General features: G+C 36.2%; 1 protein-coding gene across 2 annotated transcripts in view; it reads left to right on the top strand.

Moving 5' to 3' along the window:
* Nucleotides 1-16552, top strand: part of COG5 (component of oligomeric golgi complex 5) — a 360750-nt gene that overhangs the window by 270407 nt on the left and 73791 nt on the right. For both annotated transcript variants that reach the window (XM_054687655.2, XM_519305.8), the window contains exons 13-14: nt 9106-9267; nt 11440-11539. In XM_054687655.2, the coding sequence (XP_054543630.2) occupies nt 9106-9267; nt 11440-11539 (262 nt within the window). The remainder of the gene's footprint in view (nt 1-9105; nt 9268-11439; nt 11540-16552) is intronic.

Below are 16552 nucleotides of genomic sequence, written 5' to 3'. Positions count from 1 at the left end.
GACATAAGTGATTAACTTATTTTAATCTATAAGTTCTGAGTCTTGAAGACCTTCCTCTGGAGCCTCAGTAAATTACTTCATCTAAATGGGCCCCAGGTGCTGGGGTGATTACTCTTATCTTCTCTCCTACTAAATCATGGAGGTTTGGGGAGTTCTTTAGACTACCTATAAACTTGTTTGTGGAGGCCTGGAGAGTTTCTTCAGATCCTCAGTAAAACTTTTTAAATCCTAAACGGATCCTGTTAAGAATTCCTTTGTTATCTTGTCATGCTTTAAGGCCCAGGAAAGGCCTAAGCAAAACTCTTGGTAGGCTTTTGTTATATCTCAACCTTTGTATAAGGACATGGGCTCTTTCAGCTTTTAATATTTAGCTTAACCACTCAGTCAGTTCTAAAAGTTGTTATGGAGGCCTACATTAGTGAGACCTGGTCTTCTACAAGGTGTCAGTCAGAAAGAAGCTTGCCATTTTCTCCACCCTCAGGTCCAGAGCCCTGGCATAAAGATTTTTACTTGGGTAGAGGCAGGCAATAAAACAGGTCCTGGGTCAGACATGGCAGTCGGTCAGCAGTTTGGGAGACCAAGGCAGGCAGATGGCTTGAGCCCAGGAGTTTGAGACCAGCCTGAGCAAAACAGACCCCGTCTCTACAAAAAATAAAAAAGTTAACTGGGCTTGGTAGTCCACACCTGTAGTCCCAGCTACTTGGGAGGCTGAGGTGGGAGGATCACTTGGGCCTGGGAAGTCAAGGCAGCAGTGAGTGGGGATCACACCACTATACTCCAGCTTAGGTGACAGAGCAACACCCTTTCTAAAAGAAGGAAATAGAAAAAGAAAGGCAAAGAAAGGAGAGGAGGAAAGGGGAAAGGAAAAGGAAAAAAGAGAAAAACAGCCTCTATTCTCTTCCCCAAGTAAGTGACTTCATTTGCAACTGAACCTGGAGAAGTTTAAACCTAAGGGTATTCTCAAAAAAACCCTGGCAGTGTGGTGAAAGGCAATGGGAGGAGACTTGTAGTTCTAGTGAAGATAGCTGAAGGTAAGCTAGCTCCAAGGAGAGATCCGGAGAATAAGACAGCTGGGAGGAGCCCCTCCTGGAATCAGAACAGATATCAAACATGACCTCAGAAAGGTTCTATCAAAGGAGCTACAGTTAGCTCATTTGTAGATTCCTTTGTAGAGGAGTTTTTGCCTCAAGGCATTGTTGAAAATGTAGAGCAGTCAGTTAATGGAGTTTAGTATCTGGGTGTGGTCAGAAAAAAAATGAGGAAGATAATCCTGCCATTAGCACTGCCATCTCAAGGTGACTATTAGCATACCCAAAGCTGTGTCTAGCTGAGGAACATCAGAGATTTAAGACTGTGGGAGAGAGATAGACTTCATTAAAATAATCCAGCCAATCACTAAACAGATAAAAAGCAAACAACAATAACAAGCCTTAGAGCTGCGGGGACCAGTACCCAGAGTTGCAACAATGTATCTAAAATGCCCAGTTTTGGCTGGTTGTGGTGGCTCATGCCTTCCTTTAGTTCTGTGAATAGCTTTGACCTGGCAGAGAAAAGAATTCACCAACTTGAAGCTAGGGTGATAGAGATTACACAAGTCAAAAAACAGAAAGAAAAGAATGAAGAAAATAAACAGAGCCTCAAATAAATGTGGGGATACCATTAAGAATACCAACATCTATGTTATAGGAATACCACAAGGAGAGGAGAGATGTAATGGAGAAAAAAACTTGAAGAAATAGTGAATGAAACCTTCCCAATTTTTTGAAATACAATAGCCTATCCATCCAGGAAGCTCAACAAACTCCAAGTAAGATTGATGCAAAAAGACCCACAAACAGATACATCATGGTAAAAATGTCAAAAGTCAGGGACAAAACCCTGAAAACAGCAAGGGAAAAACTATACAATCGGCTGGGTGCGGTGGCTGACGCCTGTAATCATAGCACTTTAGGAGGCCAAGGCAGGAGGATCGCTTGAGGCCAGGAGTTCAAGACTAGCCTGGGCAACATAGTGAGACCCTGTCTTTACCCACTCCCCATGCCCCCTTCCCAAATACAACTATACTTCACTTACAAGGGAGTCCCAATAACATTAACAGCTGACTTCTCAGCAGAAACAAAGGATGCCAAAAGATGGTGGGCTCAGATTGCTCAAAGGAAAAAAATGAGCCAAGAATCCCATGTCCAGTAAAGCTGTCCTTTCAGAAATGAAGGCAAAATACTTTCCTTGATTTAAAAAAGAGAATTTGTTGCTAGCATTCCAGCTTACAAGAAATACTAAAGAAAGTTCTTCAGGCTGAAAGCGAGTGACCCCAGATAATTCGAATCCCCACAAAGTAAAGGTAATTATGAAATTATAAAAGACAATATAAACACACATTTTCTTCTTCTCTTAACTGACCTAAAAAGCAATTATATAAAGTAATATGTATCGACTGTATAAAACAAAAAGTGTCTGAGACAGGTCTCTATTAATTTAGAGGTTTATTTTGCACAGGTTAAGGATGTGCCTGGGAAGAAGAGACTCTAGTCACTGAAGGATCTGAGACCTGGATTTTTTCCAAAGAGGGTTTTGAGGACTTCAAGATTTAAAGGGGAAAGAGTGGGCAGGAAGGGAAGGGGAAAAGAAAAAAAGTGGGGAGGGTAGGTAGTGAGATAAGTGGTCACATTCTTGTGAGGCTTTGATTAGCACTCACTGAATCCACATGTTACATGTGAAAGAAGAGGGTACAGGAACAGTCAGTTATGCATTTGTTTCATGTTCATCAAATCTGCATTTGTCTCATAGTGGGCAGTAGAATTATTTCTAATATTGTCATTGTACCTATATGTGAAGATAAGCTGTTAATTTACAGGATCAGGGTGAGGGAGGCCACCTGGAGAGAGATGTGGCCTTCCATCTTGCAGCTGTTTGGGAACAAAGGAAAGGCATTTTTTTTGCATAACTCAATTTCCAAGCTTAACTTTTATCTTTGGCATAGCAAGTTTGGCACAGGAGGTAGGTAGGAACAAAGCTGAAATTTTCTAGGAAATGATGACAGATAGTAAAATAGTAATTATAACAATTCATTGTTGGGTTTATTAACATAAACAGATGTAATATGTATAACAACACCACAAAGATAAAATATTTAGGAATAACTTTAACAAAAGGAGTGTAAATTTATACTCATAAAACTGTAAAATATTGTTCAAAGAAATATCTAAATAAGTAGAAAAGCATCTCATCTTCATGAATTGCAAGACTTGACCTTGTTAAGATGGTAATGCCCCCCAAATTGATATATATCGATTCAGTACAGTAGCTATCACTATCAGAATCTCAGCTGAGTTCTTTGTAGAAAGTAACAAGTGCTTCTAAAATTCATAAGGAATTTCAAGGGACCCAGAATAGTTAAAACAATATTGAAGAAGAAGAAGAAAAAGAGTGTAGGAGGGCTCACAAGTCACTACAAATCAATTTTAATCCCTATGGTATAGTACTGCCTGGCACAAGGATAGACATAAAACTGAGAGTATAGAAGGAAACCTGTAAATCTATGGTGAGTTGTCTTCAAAAAGTGTAAAGACCATTCTTTCGATCGAGAAAGAATTATCTTTTAGACAAATGGTGTTGGGACAGCTGATAGTGACATGCAAAATAATGAAGTGGTGCCCTTCACATCATATACAAAAATTAACTCAAAATGGATCAAAGATTTAAATATTAGATTAAAAATATAAAACAAGGCTGGGCACAGTGTCTCATGTCTCATGCCTGTAATTCCCAGCACTTTGGGAAGCTGAGGTGAGAAAATCACTTGAGTCCAGGAGTTTGAGTCCAGCCTGGACAAGATAGGGAAACCCCATCTCAATCAATCAATCAATGTAAAAATTAAAAATATAGATAAATTTTAAAATATATATATATATATATATATCTCTGTTAGAAAACATAGGGGCAAATCTTCATGCATTAGGATTTGGTAAATAATTCTTAGACATGACACCAAAATCACAATCAACAAAAGACAAAATTATATTTAAATGATATTTTGGACTTTCTGAAAATTAGAAACTTTGCTGCTTCAAAGGATTACCAGTAGGAATGGGTGAAAATATTTCTGACTCATAGATCTGGCAATTGACTTGTTTCAGAATATATAAAGAACTCTTTTCAATTCAACAATAAAAAGACAAATTACTCAACTAAAAAGTGGACAAGGGATCTGAGCAGACATCTCCAGAAAACATAGATGACCAATAAGCACATGAAAAAGATGATCAGGAAAATACAAATCAGAACCACAATGAGCTACTATGTCACGCCCCCTAGGATGTCTATAAACAAAAAGACAAATAGTAGCAAGTGTTGGCAAGGATGTTGAGAAATTACTATCCTCATATGTTGCTGGTGGAAATCTAAACTGGTACAGGGCCTTGGAAAAGGGTTTGGCAGTTCTTCAAACTTTTTTTCTTGAAACTGGGTCTCGTTCTGTAGCCCAGGCTAGAGTGCAGTGGTGCAATCACAGCTCACTGCATGCTCTAACTCTCCGGCTCAAGCAGTCCTCCACCTCAGCCTTTGAGTAGCTGGGATTTACAGGCGTGCACCACCATGCCTGACTAATTATTTTATTTTTTGTAGCGGCGAGGTTTTACTTTGTTGCACAGGCTGGTCTTGAACTCCTGGGCTCAAGGGATCCTCCTGCCTCAGCCTCCCAAAGTGTTGGGATTACAGGCATGAGCCACTATGTGCGGCCTCTTCAAACTATTAAACATAGTTACCATATGACCCAGCAGTTTCGCTCCAGATGTATACCCAAGGGAAATAAAAACATATGTTCACGTAGACATTTGTATGCAAATGTTTGTAGCAGCATTATTCCTGATAGCCAAAAGATGGAAACAACCAAATGTCTGTCAACAGACAAATGGGTAAACAAAATGTGCTATATTCATACAATGAAATATTACAATTAAAATATATACAATATTAGCCATAAAAAGAAATGAAGTACTGTACACGCTGCAACATGGATGAACCTTGAAAACATTATACTAAGTGAAAGAAGACAGTAAAACACACACATACACAGATACACACAGTATATTATCCCATTCATATGCAAATCCAGAATAGCAAAATCTATAGAAACACAAAGTAGATTAGTGATCGATTGGGCCTGGGGATGGAGTGAGGAAGGTGGAGTGTTGTAGTTAAAGATACAAGATTTCTTTTTGAGGTGATAAAATGTTCTAAAATTGACTATGGTGATGATAGCACAGATCTCTGAATATACAAAATTCATCAAATTGTATACTTTCAGTGATTGAATTCAAGTGGTGGTATGCTATGTAAATTATATATATGAAAGTTGTCAGATTCGACATGGAGTCACTTGTGTCAAAGCCTGGCAAAATAGAGCTGGGGGACGGTTATGAAGGGAGAGCTGTCACACATGATTTGCCTGATAACAAGAACTATCACAAGAAATTTTTCTCAACTGCAGCTTACTACACAAGTCACACAGGGACAGCTAGCCACTTAAACAAGAACATTTGCCTGACACACTATCTCACAAGCCCAATCCAAACTGCAAGGGCCTAACCATAACACTAAAATTGCAAGTCCTACTTTGCAATTTACTGACACTCACCAATCAGAACTCACCAGCTCTTATATAAGATGCTGCCAGTGCCAGTAAACTGTCTTTGAAAACAACTTGCATAACCTCCTTTTCCCCCAATAAACTCCAGCCTTTCTTTTGTTTTCCAAGCATACCAGAGGCCACCCTGTTCTGTCTGTAGGTCCAAGATAGCAATCCTGCTTCTCGTATGTTATTCCCCAATAAAACCTTTTTACTTAGAGATATGTCTTTATATTTTTTATGCTGACATATCTTTTTCCTTTATTTTTTTAACTGACACATAATATTTATACATATTTATGGAGTACAGAGTGATGCTGTGATACATGTATAGCGATCAGATCTGTGTAAGAAGAGAATGGGATAAGAAGAGATAGATTAAATTATTTTGGGAATTTTTTATTTTAAAAAAAGGAGTGAGGTTACCTCTTTCATTGAAATAATAAGAAAGTCACAGAGAATAGATGAAGTTGTAAGAGGGGGAAAAACAAGAGAAGTGCCACGTTGAGAAAGGTCACAGCCAGTGGTTTTCTCTTAGGGTAAAACCAAGACAAAAGTCATCTATAAAGATTGAAGAGTTGCACAAGTAGAATTTTAGGTTATTACTTTGACCTTCAGGTCTCTTGATTTTAAAGAAGTTTGTATAAATGTCCAGTAGAAATCATTTTTTCTCTGAAGTACTTGGCCAGCTTAGCAGCAGATACAGAGAACATCTCAATAACATTTTCTTAGAACTTTGAAAGGAAGGTGAATTGGAAAAATCAGGGTGCTAATGAGAGCACCTTGAAATGATGGCTATGGAAAAAGGTTGACTATAGACATGGTGGGCTGATGGAGGCTGGAAGCAAGAAGGGGTCATGTAGCATAAATTACAATAAGGTCAAAGAACAAGTTCTTTAGAGTAAAATATACCACCCTTATAGATATGCAAAGCCCAACATGACGTCCATCTGTTTTCTCTGATATTATCTTGTACTACCCTCCTGTTACTTGATCTGCACCTCTGGCCAACACAGTCAGGTATGGTCTCTCCTCAGGGCCTTTGTACTTGATGTTCTTTCCTCATGGAAAGCAATTTCCCTGAAAATCTACACAATTAGCTCACTCTTTTCCTTCAGGGCCCCTCAGTAAGCCTTCCTTTGCCTCATCCTATCTAAAATCGGATGAAAAAGGAAAAAAGACTTAAACATTATTCTCTATCTTCCTTGCTTTATTTTTCTCTTAGCACTTATCATTATCATATTCCATATTTAACTTATTTTAAATTTTTATTTTTGTGTGTATCTCTCCTGTTACTGTGTAAGCTTTAAGAAGACAGGGAATTTTTTTTTTTTTTTTCTTGACAGAGTCTTGCTGTGTCGCCCAGGCTGGAGTGCAGTGGCATGATCTTGGCTCACTGCACCCTTTCCTCCTGGGTTCAAGCAATTCTCCTCTCTCAGTCTCCTGAGTAGCTGGGATTATAGGCACATGCCACCATGCCACCAGGTCCGGCCGGGAATTTTTTTTTTAAAGCAAGTTCTCTACTATATTTCTGCACCTAGGAAATACTTGGCAAATATTGTAGTGACTTAATATTTGTGGAAGGAAAAGTAGAGATAGAAGGTGGGGCATGTAGACAGTTTCCTTTAAGCTTGAAGATCTTAGAGGTGGAGCAGTTCAAAGTGATGACTCAAATTTGGAAGCCCCCTAGTAAAGCCAAAAAAGGTTATTATAAATGTAGACTTTTAATATAGGACATATTTTAGAAAAGATGTTTGACATTGTAGTTACCAAGGATCTTTAACGGTAGATTTGGAGAACGGGAAAGTGTTAGTTCTTATAATTCAGTGCCAAAATTTCTGCAGAAGTGGGAAGAGGCTTCTGAGGTCAGTAGATGTCATGAGTAAAAATAGTGACATTTAAATAGATGGCTCGGACTTCAACAGAGGATTGCTTCAGACACATTTAGATACTAAGTTCTTTCATGCTTCCATCATGGTCTTGGTATCTTCATCTATTACAGAAATTATTATAATTAGCATTTTACCTGCCAATTTCTTCACAAGACTGTAAAGCACTCTTAATCTCTATCTTCCCAGCACTTTACAAAGTGCCTGGTGCATAGTATTCTCAGTAAATATGTGTTGAGTGAAATACTTACTGAATGAGAAAACATTAAGAGATAACTATGGAATTATGATGTTGGAGCCAAGAGCATTCTGACCTCTAGGTCATATCAGTGGACCAGAAGGGTGAAAAAAGAGAAAGCCAAGTTTCATATACATGAAGGAGCAGGTTAGATGTTTTAAAGGTTAACTTTTTAGATGAAGGAAAATTTGTTGTTTATAAAAGAAAAAAGACAATGCAAAAGCTGGTGGAAGGATTGTAAACAGGGATGATGTGAGAAGACAATTAATTATAGGAGTAAGGAAACATGAAAATAATGGTTATAGACATTTGATAGTAATTGTCGAAAGAAAAGTGTAAGATCAAATAGTTTGACTGCTAAATGAAAATCAGCATGAATTATTAAAGATATGGGAAGTGCAAGCAGGAAAGAAATGTTTCTCAGGTTACATTTGATGTTGTGAAGAATATTATAAAACAAAGTAGCATAGAACTCCACTTGGGAGTATTTACGTGATTTTAGGACTTCCATAAATACTTTTTATTTTGTCTCACTCTTGTTAGTAACACAAAAATGGAAAACATAAAAACCTAAGTCTGTACACTTCCCTCTCAGTCAGTGAGCTTTACTGGGGAGGCAGCTATGGATGGAAAGGGCCAAGCTAATGGAGCAGGTCTCTGCAGGCTGGTCTTTCTTCATGTGCTTCGATAACTCTATAGGTATGATTTGCAAGTAAAGGCATAGCCCCCATTAGCATTAATAGGATTTTACTGTTATTCTTTTAGTTTAAGGAAACAGATAATACAGTAGGTATTGGTGCATATTATTGTGCATTTATAGTGGGGACTTACGTAGAGATTAAAATGTTAATATAGGCCGGGCACGGTTGCTCACACGTGTAATCCCAGCACTTTGTGAGGCCGAAGCGGGTGGATCACTGGAGTCAGGAGTTTGAGACCATCCTGGCCAACATGGCAAAACCCTGTCTCTACTAAAAATACAACAATTAGCTGGGCATGGTGGCGGGCAGCTGTAATCCCAGCTACTTGGGAGGCTGAGGCAGGAGAATCGCTTGAACCCAGGAGGTAGAGGTTGCAGTGGGCCAAGATTGCGCCATTGCACTCCAGCCGGGACAACAGAGTGAGACTGCGTCTCAAAAAAAAAAAAAAAAAAGGTTACTATGGTCCTGAATGTTTAATTATGAAATATATTGGTAAATATGTACATTGTGAAACAAATTATTTTCTTTTTCTTAATATAGAGTTACATTTTTATGGGAGGTGCATTTTTTAAAAAGGTATTTACAGCCTGATACAATAGCATTTAGCTCTGTGCAATTTAAGTTAGTTTTTAAAAAATTTTGTTTCCACAGTCCAGAAAAGGCTTTGAAAGACTCACTACAACCCTATGAGGCTGCTTATCTATCAAAATCCTTGTCTCGACTCTTCGATCCTATCAACTTGGTTTTTCCCCCGGGTGGTCGTAATCCTCCTTCCTCTGATGAACTTGATGGTATTATTAAAACTATAGCAAGGTATGTATTTTTTATATAGTGGCTTGCCATAAGATGACTGCCATATTTGTTAGTGATATATGATAGCAGTACCTTTTTAATTTATTTTCAAATTATTCAAGTAATTAGGCCCACAATTAAATTAAGAATTTTATAGTAAATGAGTGCACACATAGTAAGTACTTGAGATTCAAATTAATAAAATAATTTAAATACCTTAAATATAGTCTAAAAACAGTCTATTATAATTATTCTATATCTTGCCAAGGATGCAAAGTAAACCTAGCTCTTTGTATCATAGTAAATTTCTTATGTTACACAAGAAATCAAATATAATAAACGATTTTATAAATTGAGAAACTAAAACATACAGGTTAACCTTTTTTTATCCTAAACTCCAGAAAGTGCTTCATGGCAGAAATAGGAATATAACTTTGATTAGCTTGTGTTCGCTATTTTAAGCTTTTTAAGTGAATGTGACAGCTTTTAAGACTAAAAAGGGAAGATATCCTAGCAGAGGTGCCACCTGAATGCCTGCAGACAATGTAATTATATACTGTTGGCTTTAGACACTTATTTAAAAGTTATCCAGACCAATTTGCAGTTGAAATTATCTCAGTTTCTGTCATGACTAACAAGTTGTCATAATAGTAGATCTGTACATTTGAGATGGACGTTTTAAGGAATAAAAAATAGTATGAGACTGAGGTCTAAATTCTTTTAAAGATTTGAAGATGGTGATTCTGAGGCGTGGAAGAGTAAGACTAAAAAGCCACAGGTGGCCAGGCATGGTGGCTCACACCTGTAATCCCAGCACTTTGGGAGGCGGAGGTGGGTGGATCACCTGAGATCAGGAGTTCCAGACCATCCTGGTGAAACCCCATCTCTACTAAAAATACAAAAATTAGCTGGGCCTGGTGGTGCACGCTTGTAACCCCAGCTACTCGGGAGGCTGAGGCATCAGAATCGCTTGAATCCGGGAGGCGAAGGCTGCAGTGAGCCGAGATCACGCCACTGCACTCCAGCCTGGCTGACAGAGCGAAACCCTGTCTCAAAAAATAAAAATAAAAAGCCACATGTATAATAATATACATAAGCATATCTTTTGCTGCAAACGTACCTACAAATTGTCTAGATTGCCCAGCATCTTGGTCCTAAATCTCTCCACAATTGCCTTGACTTTCCTTCTGACTATAGGTCTTAGTAACTTGATCTCTTTGACCTGTTTATGTAAATGTTAAAGAGGAATCTCTCCCATTCCTCTGTGCAACTTGGCAATGCTATAATCAAATATAATCTACAGCTGGAAGAATCATGCTTATGCTAGTGTTTAATAAAATTTAAAAGTGAACATTAACAAAATTATGTCTCAATACTATATGAAAGTGCATTTTTGTTACACATAGTATGCTCTAGTATTGTTTCAAACTTTCAACTTCTTTAAAAAGAGAATCTGGTAAGATTTACTCTACTACTTTAGGGACAATAATTTTCTTGCTGTCTATCTGTATATGGTTTTCTATATTATTTTTAATTTCTAGTGTTCTTTCCATGGTCTTCGTAAAATACTTTTTTTTTTTTTTTTGGCAGTCAGATCAAATACCCCAATTAATCCAATGTTAAAGTTGAAGCATGACAAAAATATACTTTAAGAATCCGAATTTTAAAAATTTGTAATTATAGTCCTGTTATGCTTTTATATTATTTAAAAAGCTACTCTATTGAAACTAGCATGAATTGGCATAATTTCTACAGAAGCTGAGTATCTTTATATATCATGTGTAATTTATATTTTTAGCCTGTGTCCCTTTAAGGTCATCATTTCCATTCAAGAGCTGTCATTTCCTTGCAGATGTCTGTGATATGCAATGCCTCTGCTTGCACTTTATCAGTATTAGCGAGAGTGCTACTTTAAAAATCTGTACACAATTTACTCCTTTAATCACAGGCTGAACCCACATATGACATGCTTTTGTTAATGAGAAACTGGTCATTAAGGAAGCCATCTCCAGGTACTTTTTCCAAGTGCTGAATTTAGGGGGTAAAATGAAACAATGCAACCAGTTCTTGGAAGCAGTGAAATCTATAAAAAGAATAACCACATTGCTTATTGGGTTTGAGTTTTTATCTTGCTCTTTACTTTGTTGATGAATGATGTTGCTAATATTTAAAAACTGTTTTTATTTTCTCCAGTGAACTAAATGTTGCTGCTGTTGATACAAACCTCACATTAGCTGTGTCAAAAAATGTGGCAAAGACCATCCAGTTGTACAGTGTAAAATCAGAGCAGCTTGTAAGTGGTTTCCTTTATCTGTAAACTTTAATGATTTTATTTAAAATTACTAGCTATATAATACTTGACTAATCATAAATATTGAATTGACTATTTACTTACTTCCATTTTTACTGTAGTGAAAGTTTGTAACTTCCTGATGAATTTAAACCAGAAAAAAAATTTCTGTTAACAAAAAAATGGCCCTCCTACACATTGTCAATACACTTTCAGAAGACAAGCAAGTTTTATAAGGTTTCCTTTTTTAACGCATGTGCCAATTAATGGGCTAATTATATATTTTTAAATATTTAAATATTTTAGTAATTTACATAAATTATAATTATGCATGATCAATCAAATTTTCCCTTTTGTGTGACCACTAACTCCATATATCATTCATGCATGGTCACCTAGTATGAAATTGACTTGAACTGTTAGAAAACTGTTGGAGGAAGTAAAGTACGTAAAATTTTAGTAGAAAAATGTTTATTTACTTTTTAAAGATTCCAACCCTAGAACCTGGGAATTTAACCCTAAAATTATTCTATTTGAAATAGCTATATGCATGCGTTTAAAATAATAAGTACATAATTGAATCATAATCTTAATTCTATACATTAATGTTTGAAAGTTAAGCACACATATTTCACTAGTATATATGTATGCTAATTGAAATCCAAACAAAATGAGACTTCAATATATTTTTTTTTACCATTATTGATATACTAATTTTAGACAGTGTGTCAAAATCTGATTGTCTCCACTATCTTTAGAATGTTAGCTAACTACATTTTCAGTTTATCCTCTCTAACCATTCCCGGTTGAAATACCATAATAAACAAAATAATCTACTTTTATCTATATCCAAGTTGTTTCAGTTTGTTCTGTGATAATTTTTAGGGTAAGTTGATGACATACTGAAGGATTTACATAAAATGATCCTTGGAGGTAACAGTCATGTTACGAGGCTTCCTTCTTTTAGTTCCCATGGATGGCCAGATTTTGTTTGCAAATATGGTACTATTTTCATTCAATCGATCTTGTAGTCTTGACAAAATCATCTTAGAAGCATCTTTTTAAGAACTTTATTGAAAACTAACCATACAGAGATATGGAAGCTCTTTGTAGGAAATTACTATGAATTTAGATTACTAATTTTTCTCTCAATCTTTGTTTAAATCTTTATTATAATGTTCACTGCTTCAAAAACATGGTTATTGCTATAAATAAAATTCAGTGTTATATCTAGTAGAGTATAGTGTAATTACTGACAATGCTAAGATCTGAAGATAACACCGTAAGAAAGATCCAGCATGTATATAGAAAATACCTTGCATTGAGAGTAGGGAGGGACAGTGGTAATGGTAATATGTACTTCAGTTAACATAGTAATGGCAAAAGGCTTAGACGAAATCAAAATATCTGCAAACATTTCACTGAGTTGATACTGTTGATCAAATTGTCAGTGGCTGTAAATTACTTAGGCCTATCTAATGTACCTGCAGTGTTGAAGGCTAACAGAAAATCATTGACATTTTTTGGTTTTTAATTGGATTATATCTTTTTTTATTAAAAATAGTTTTATTTTTCACCTTTCATTTTAGTGTATAAGGGAAGCTTAAGCATTAAATAAGATTATAAAAAGCATCATATGCCTTATTTTTAAAAATATATTATTGACTAATGTCTTAAGTAACAACTTGCTGTTAATGTTTGTTTCTTGGCATTTAATAACACTCTTCTACCCCTCAATGTGCTAAAATTATACCTGTTTTGTTCTTTAATCTTTACAAATATTCCTATTTTTTTTAGAATAATTTGACTGAAAACATTTAGAGGAAGATAGCCAAATTGTAAGTCTTTAGTGGAAGAAAGACTTGAAACAGATTTTTGAATTGGATAACTACTCTGCCTATAAATGGAAGTATTGACTTGAGATTTGGTATGAAAACTAAATCAATGAGTAGGAGATTCTTTTCAAAGATGAAAAATTTAAGCTTCCAGTCCACAAGATTAAGAAATGACAGAATCTGTTGTTTCCTGACTTTTTAATGATCGCCATTCTGACTGGCATGTGATGGTATCTCATTGTGGTTTTGATCTGCATTTCTCTAATGACCAGTGATGATTAGCTTTTTTTCATATGTTTGTTGGCCACATATATGTCTTCTTTTGAGAAGTGTCTGTTCAGACCCTTTGCCCACTTTTTGATGGGGTTGTTTGTTTTTCTCTTGTAAGTTTGTTTAAGTTCTTTGTAGGTTCTGGATATTATCCCTTTGTCAGATGGATAGATTGCAAAACATTTCTCCCATTCTGTAGGTTGCCTGTGCACTCCGATGATAGTTTCTTTGGCTATGCAGAAGCTCTTTAGTTTAATTAGATCCCATTTGTCAATTTTGGCTTTTGTTGCCATTGCTTTTGGTGTTTTAGTCATGAAGTCTTTGCCCATGCCTGTGTCCTGAATGGTATTGCCTAGGTTTTCTTCTAGGGTTTTTATGGTTTTAGGTCTTACATTTAAGTCTTTAATCCATCTTGAGTTAATTTTTGTATAAGGGGTAAGGAAGGGGTCTAGTTTCAGTTTTCTGCATATGGTTAGCCAGTTTTCCCAACACCATTTATTAAATAGGGAATCCTTTCCCCATTGCTTGTTTTTGTCAGGTTTGTGAAAGATCAGATGGTTGTAGATGTGTGATGTTATTTCTGCAGCCATAAAAAAAGATGAGTTCATGTCCTTTGCAGGGACATGGATGAAGCTGAAAACCATCATTCTCAGCAAACAAACACAGGAACAGAAAACCAAACACTGCATATTCTCACCCATAAGTGGGAGTTGACCAATGAGAACACGTGGACACAGAGAGGGGAACATCACATACCGGGGCCTGTTGGCAGGTGGGAGGTAGGGGAGGGACAGCATTAGGAGAAATACCTAATGTAGATGAGAGGTTGATGGGTGCAGCAAACCACCATGGCACGTGTATACCTATGTAACAAATCTGCACGTTCTGCACATGTATCTCAGAACTTAAAGTATAATAAAAAAGAAAAGAACAGAAACGAAGGAAGAAGGGAAGGAAGGGAAGGAAGGAAGGGAAATCAGATCATTAATAGAATGCTCGAGCAGTGAGATAAAGGAAAGCTAGAATTTTAAAGATAAGCATGTTTTCAGAAAGAGTGACTTGCAAATACAACCTGAAATGTACATTGAACAGCTTTTCATAATCTGAAATGTATTTCCCTAAAGATTGGTTATAGAAGTTTCTTGGCTACTGAAACGTTTTAGTATACTTAGTTATAGATTTTATTCATATCAGGAGAAAGGCTTATAAAAGGTTTTTTCAAGCTGATTTTTAATATTCTGGGGTATAGTAGATTATTAACATTAAATTACATGTAGAGTGCGTTATATACTTATAACAATACATCTGAAATTATTTTTATGATTACGTATTTTTTTCCCTAAGGCTTTTCTGTTACTAATCACCAAAGGTGTGTGTTATACAAACCTAAATCTCTGTAAGGATAAATCCTTCAGTCCTTCTGAATCCAAAGCGATACCAGAGAATTTATTTTTAAGAGTGAGGTTGGGCCACAAAAATAACTACCATCATTAACCTTTATAGTGAATCAGGAATTGTGCCAAGCCATTTATATATATTATTTCATTTATTTCACAACAATCCTATGAAATGAAAGTATTACTGTCCACCACTACAAAATGTAGAAATTGAAGCTGAGAACAGTTAATAGCATGAGTAATATAGACTACTAAAATTAGAATGCCTGGGAGCAGGTGTTGGCACTAGCATTCAAATCCAGACCAGACTGTAAAACAAGCTTGTCCAACTCGCCTTATTTTTCACTGTTGTTGTTCTCTTGTGTTTTTTAGGCTTTTAGCAGCCTGAAGCCATGGTTTTTAGTTTCTATCTCTAGTGCTAAGCAGAAACGTATAATGAGTAAGGGGCTTTACTGGCCTAACCAGAAACAGAAACTAAGAACCCACGGCTGTATTCTCTCCCATGTTCACCTCTGCACCAACCTTTAATACTTTATTTCTGATCTGTAGCTTGTATATAAACATAACATCTTTTTTATTGAAGAAAAGTTGCATTGTGTTATACATATTGTTTTGTGAATTGCTCATTCATTTTACAATATATCAAGATCTACATTTACTATGTTAATACGTGCATAATATATTTTATTTATGTGTAGAATAGTTTATTTTACTTCTGTGCTCTTAATGTATAGTTAGATTATTTCATAGTTTAATTTTGAAATAATAGGGATTTAGCATTGAGGCTTCACATCTGAGTTCTAAGCAATAGGATTTAGTTCCTGCAATATGTGTTTAACTTAGTATGGGTCATGTGAATATCAGCTTTCTAGATGCTCTTTTGTAAAAATGAGATCAAGGTTTTTTAGATTTTCATTTAAAAATTCTTATTTGTCTTGACAGCAATTGTGAGGTTATAATTAATTTACTAAGAATTTTATGTTTCAAATACACACATACCTATAGGTGTAATATCATAATATTTTATGATTAAACTGAACAAATTATTTAATGGTGATATATTGGGGATTTGTTTGTATAGTCTGAAATGTGACCTTTAGAAGAAAAGGTCACTAGACCTTACAGTGGAAAGTTTGGGGTTTTTTGTTTGTTTTTGAGATGGTCTCACTCTGTTGCCCAGCCTGAAGTACAGTGGCATGATCATGGCTCATTGCAACCTCTGCCTCCCAGGCTCAAGGTATCCTCCCGCTTCAGCCTCTGGGCATGCCAGCATGCCTAGCTAATTTTCTTATTTTTTGTAGCGATGGAGGGTCTCGCCACATTACTCAGGCTGGTCTCGAACTCCTGGGCTCAAATGATCCATAGCCTTGGCCTTCTGAAGTACTGGGATTACAGGTGTGAGCCACTGTACCTAGCCACAGTGGAAAGTTTGAATTAGTGTTTTTCTTATCCTCTGTGTGTTAAAAGGAAACTAAAATATTAGTACATAAGGGAACTGTTGTGGCACCTTTAAA

The sequence above is a fragment of the Pan troglodytes genome, chromosome 6 (genome assembly GCF_028858775.2).
Source record: "Pan troglodytes isolate AG18354 chromosome 6, NHGRI_mPanTro3-v2.0_pri, whole genome shotgun sequence".
Lineage (NCBI taxonomy): Eukaryota > Metazoa > Chordata > Mammalia > Primates > Hominidae > Pan > Pan troglodytes.
The sequence above is the reverse complement of the archived record's forward strand: the minus strand, read 5'-3'. Positions and strand labels throughout refer to the sequence as shown.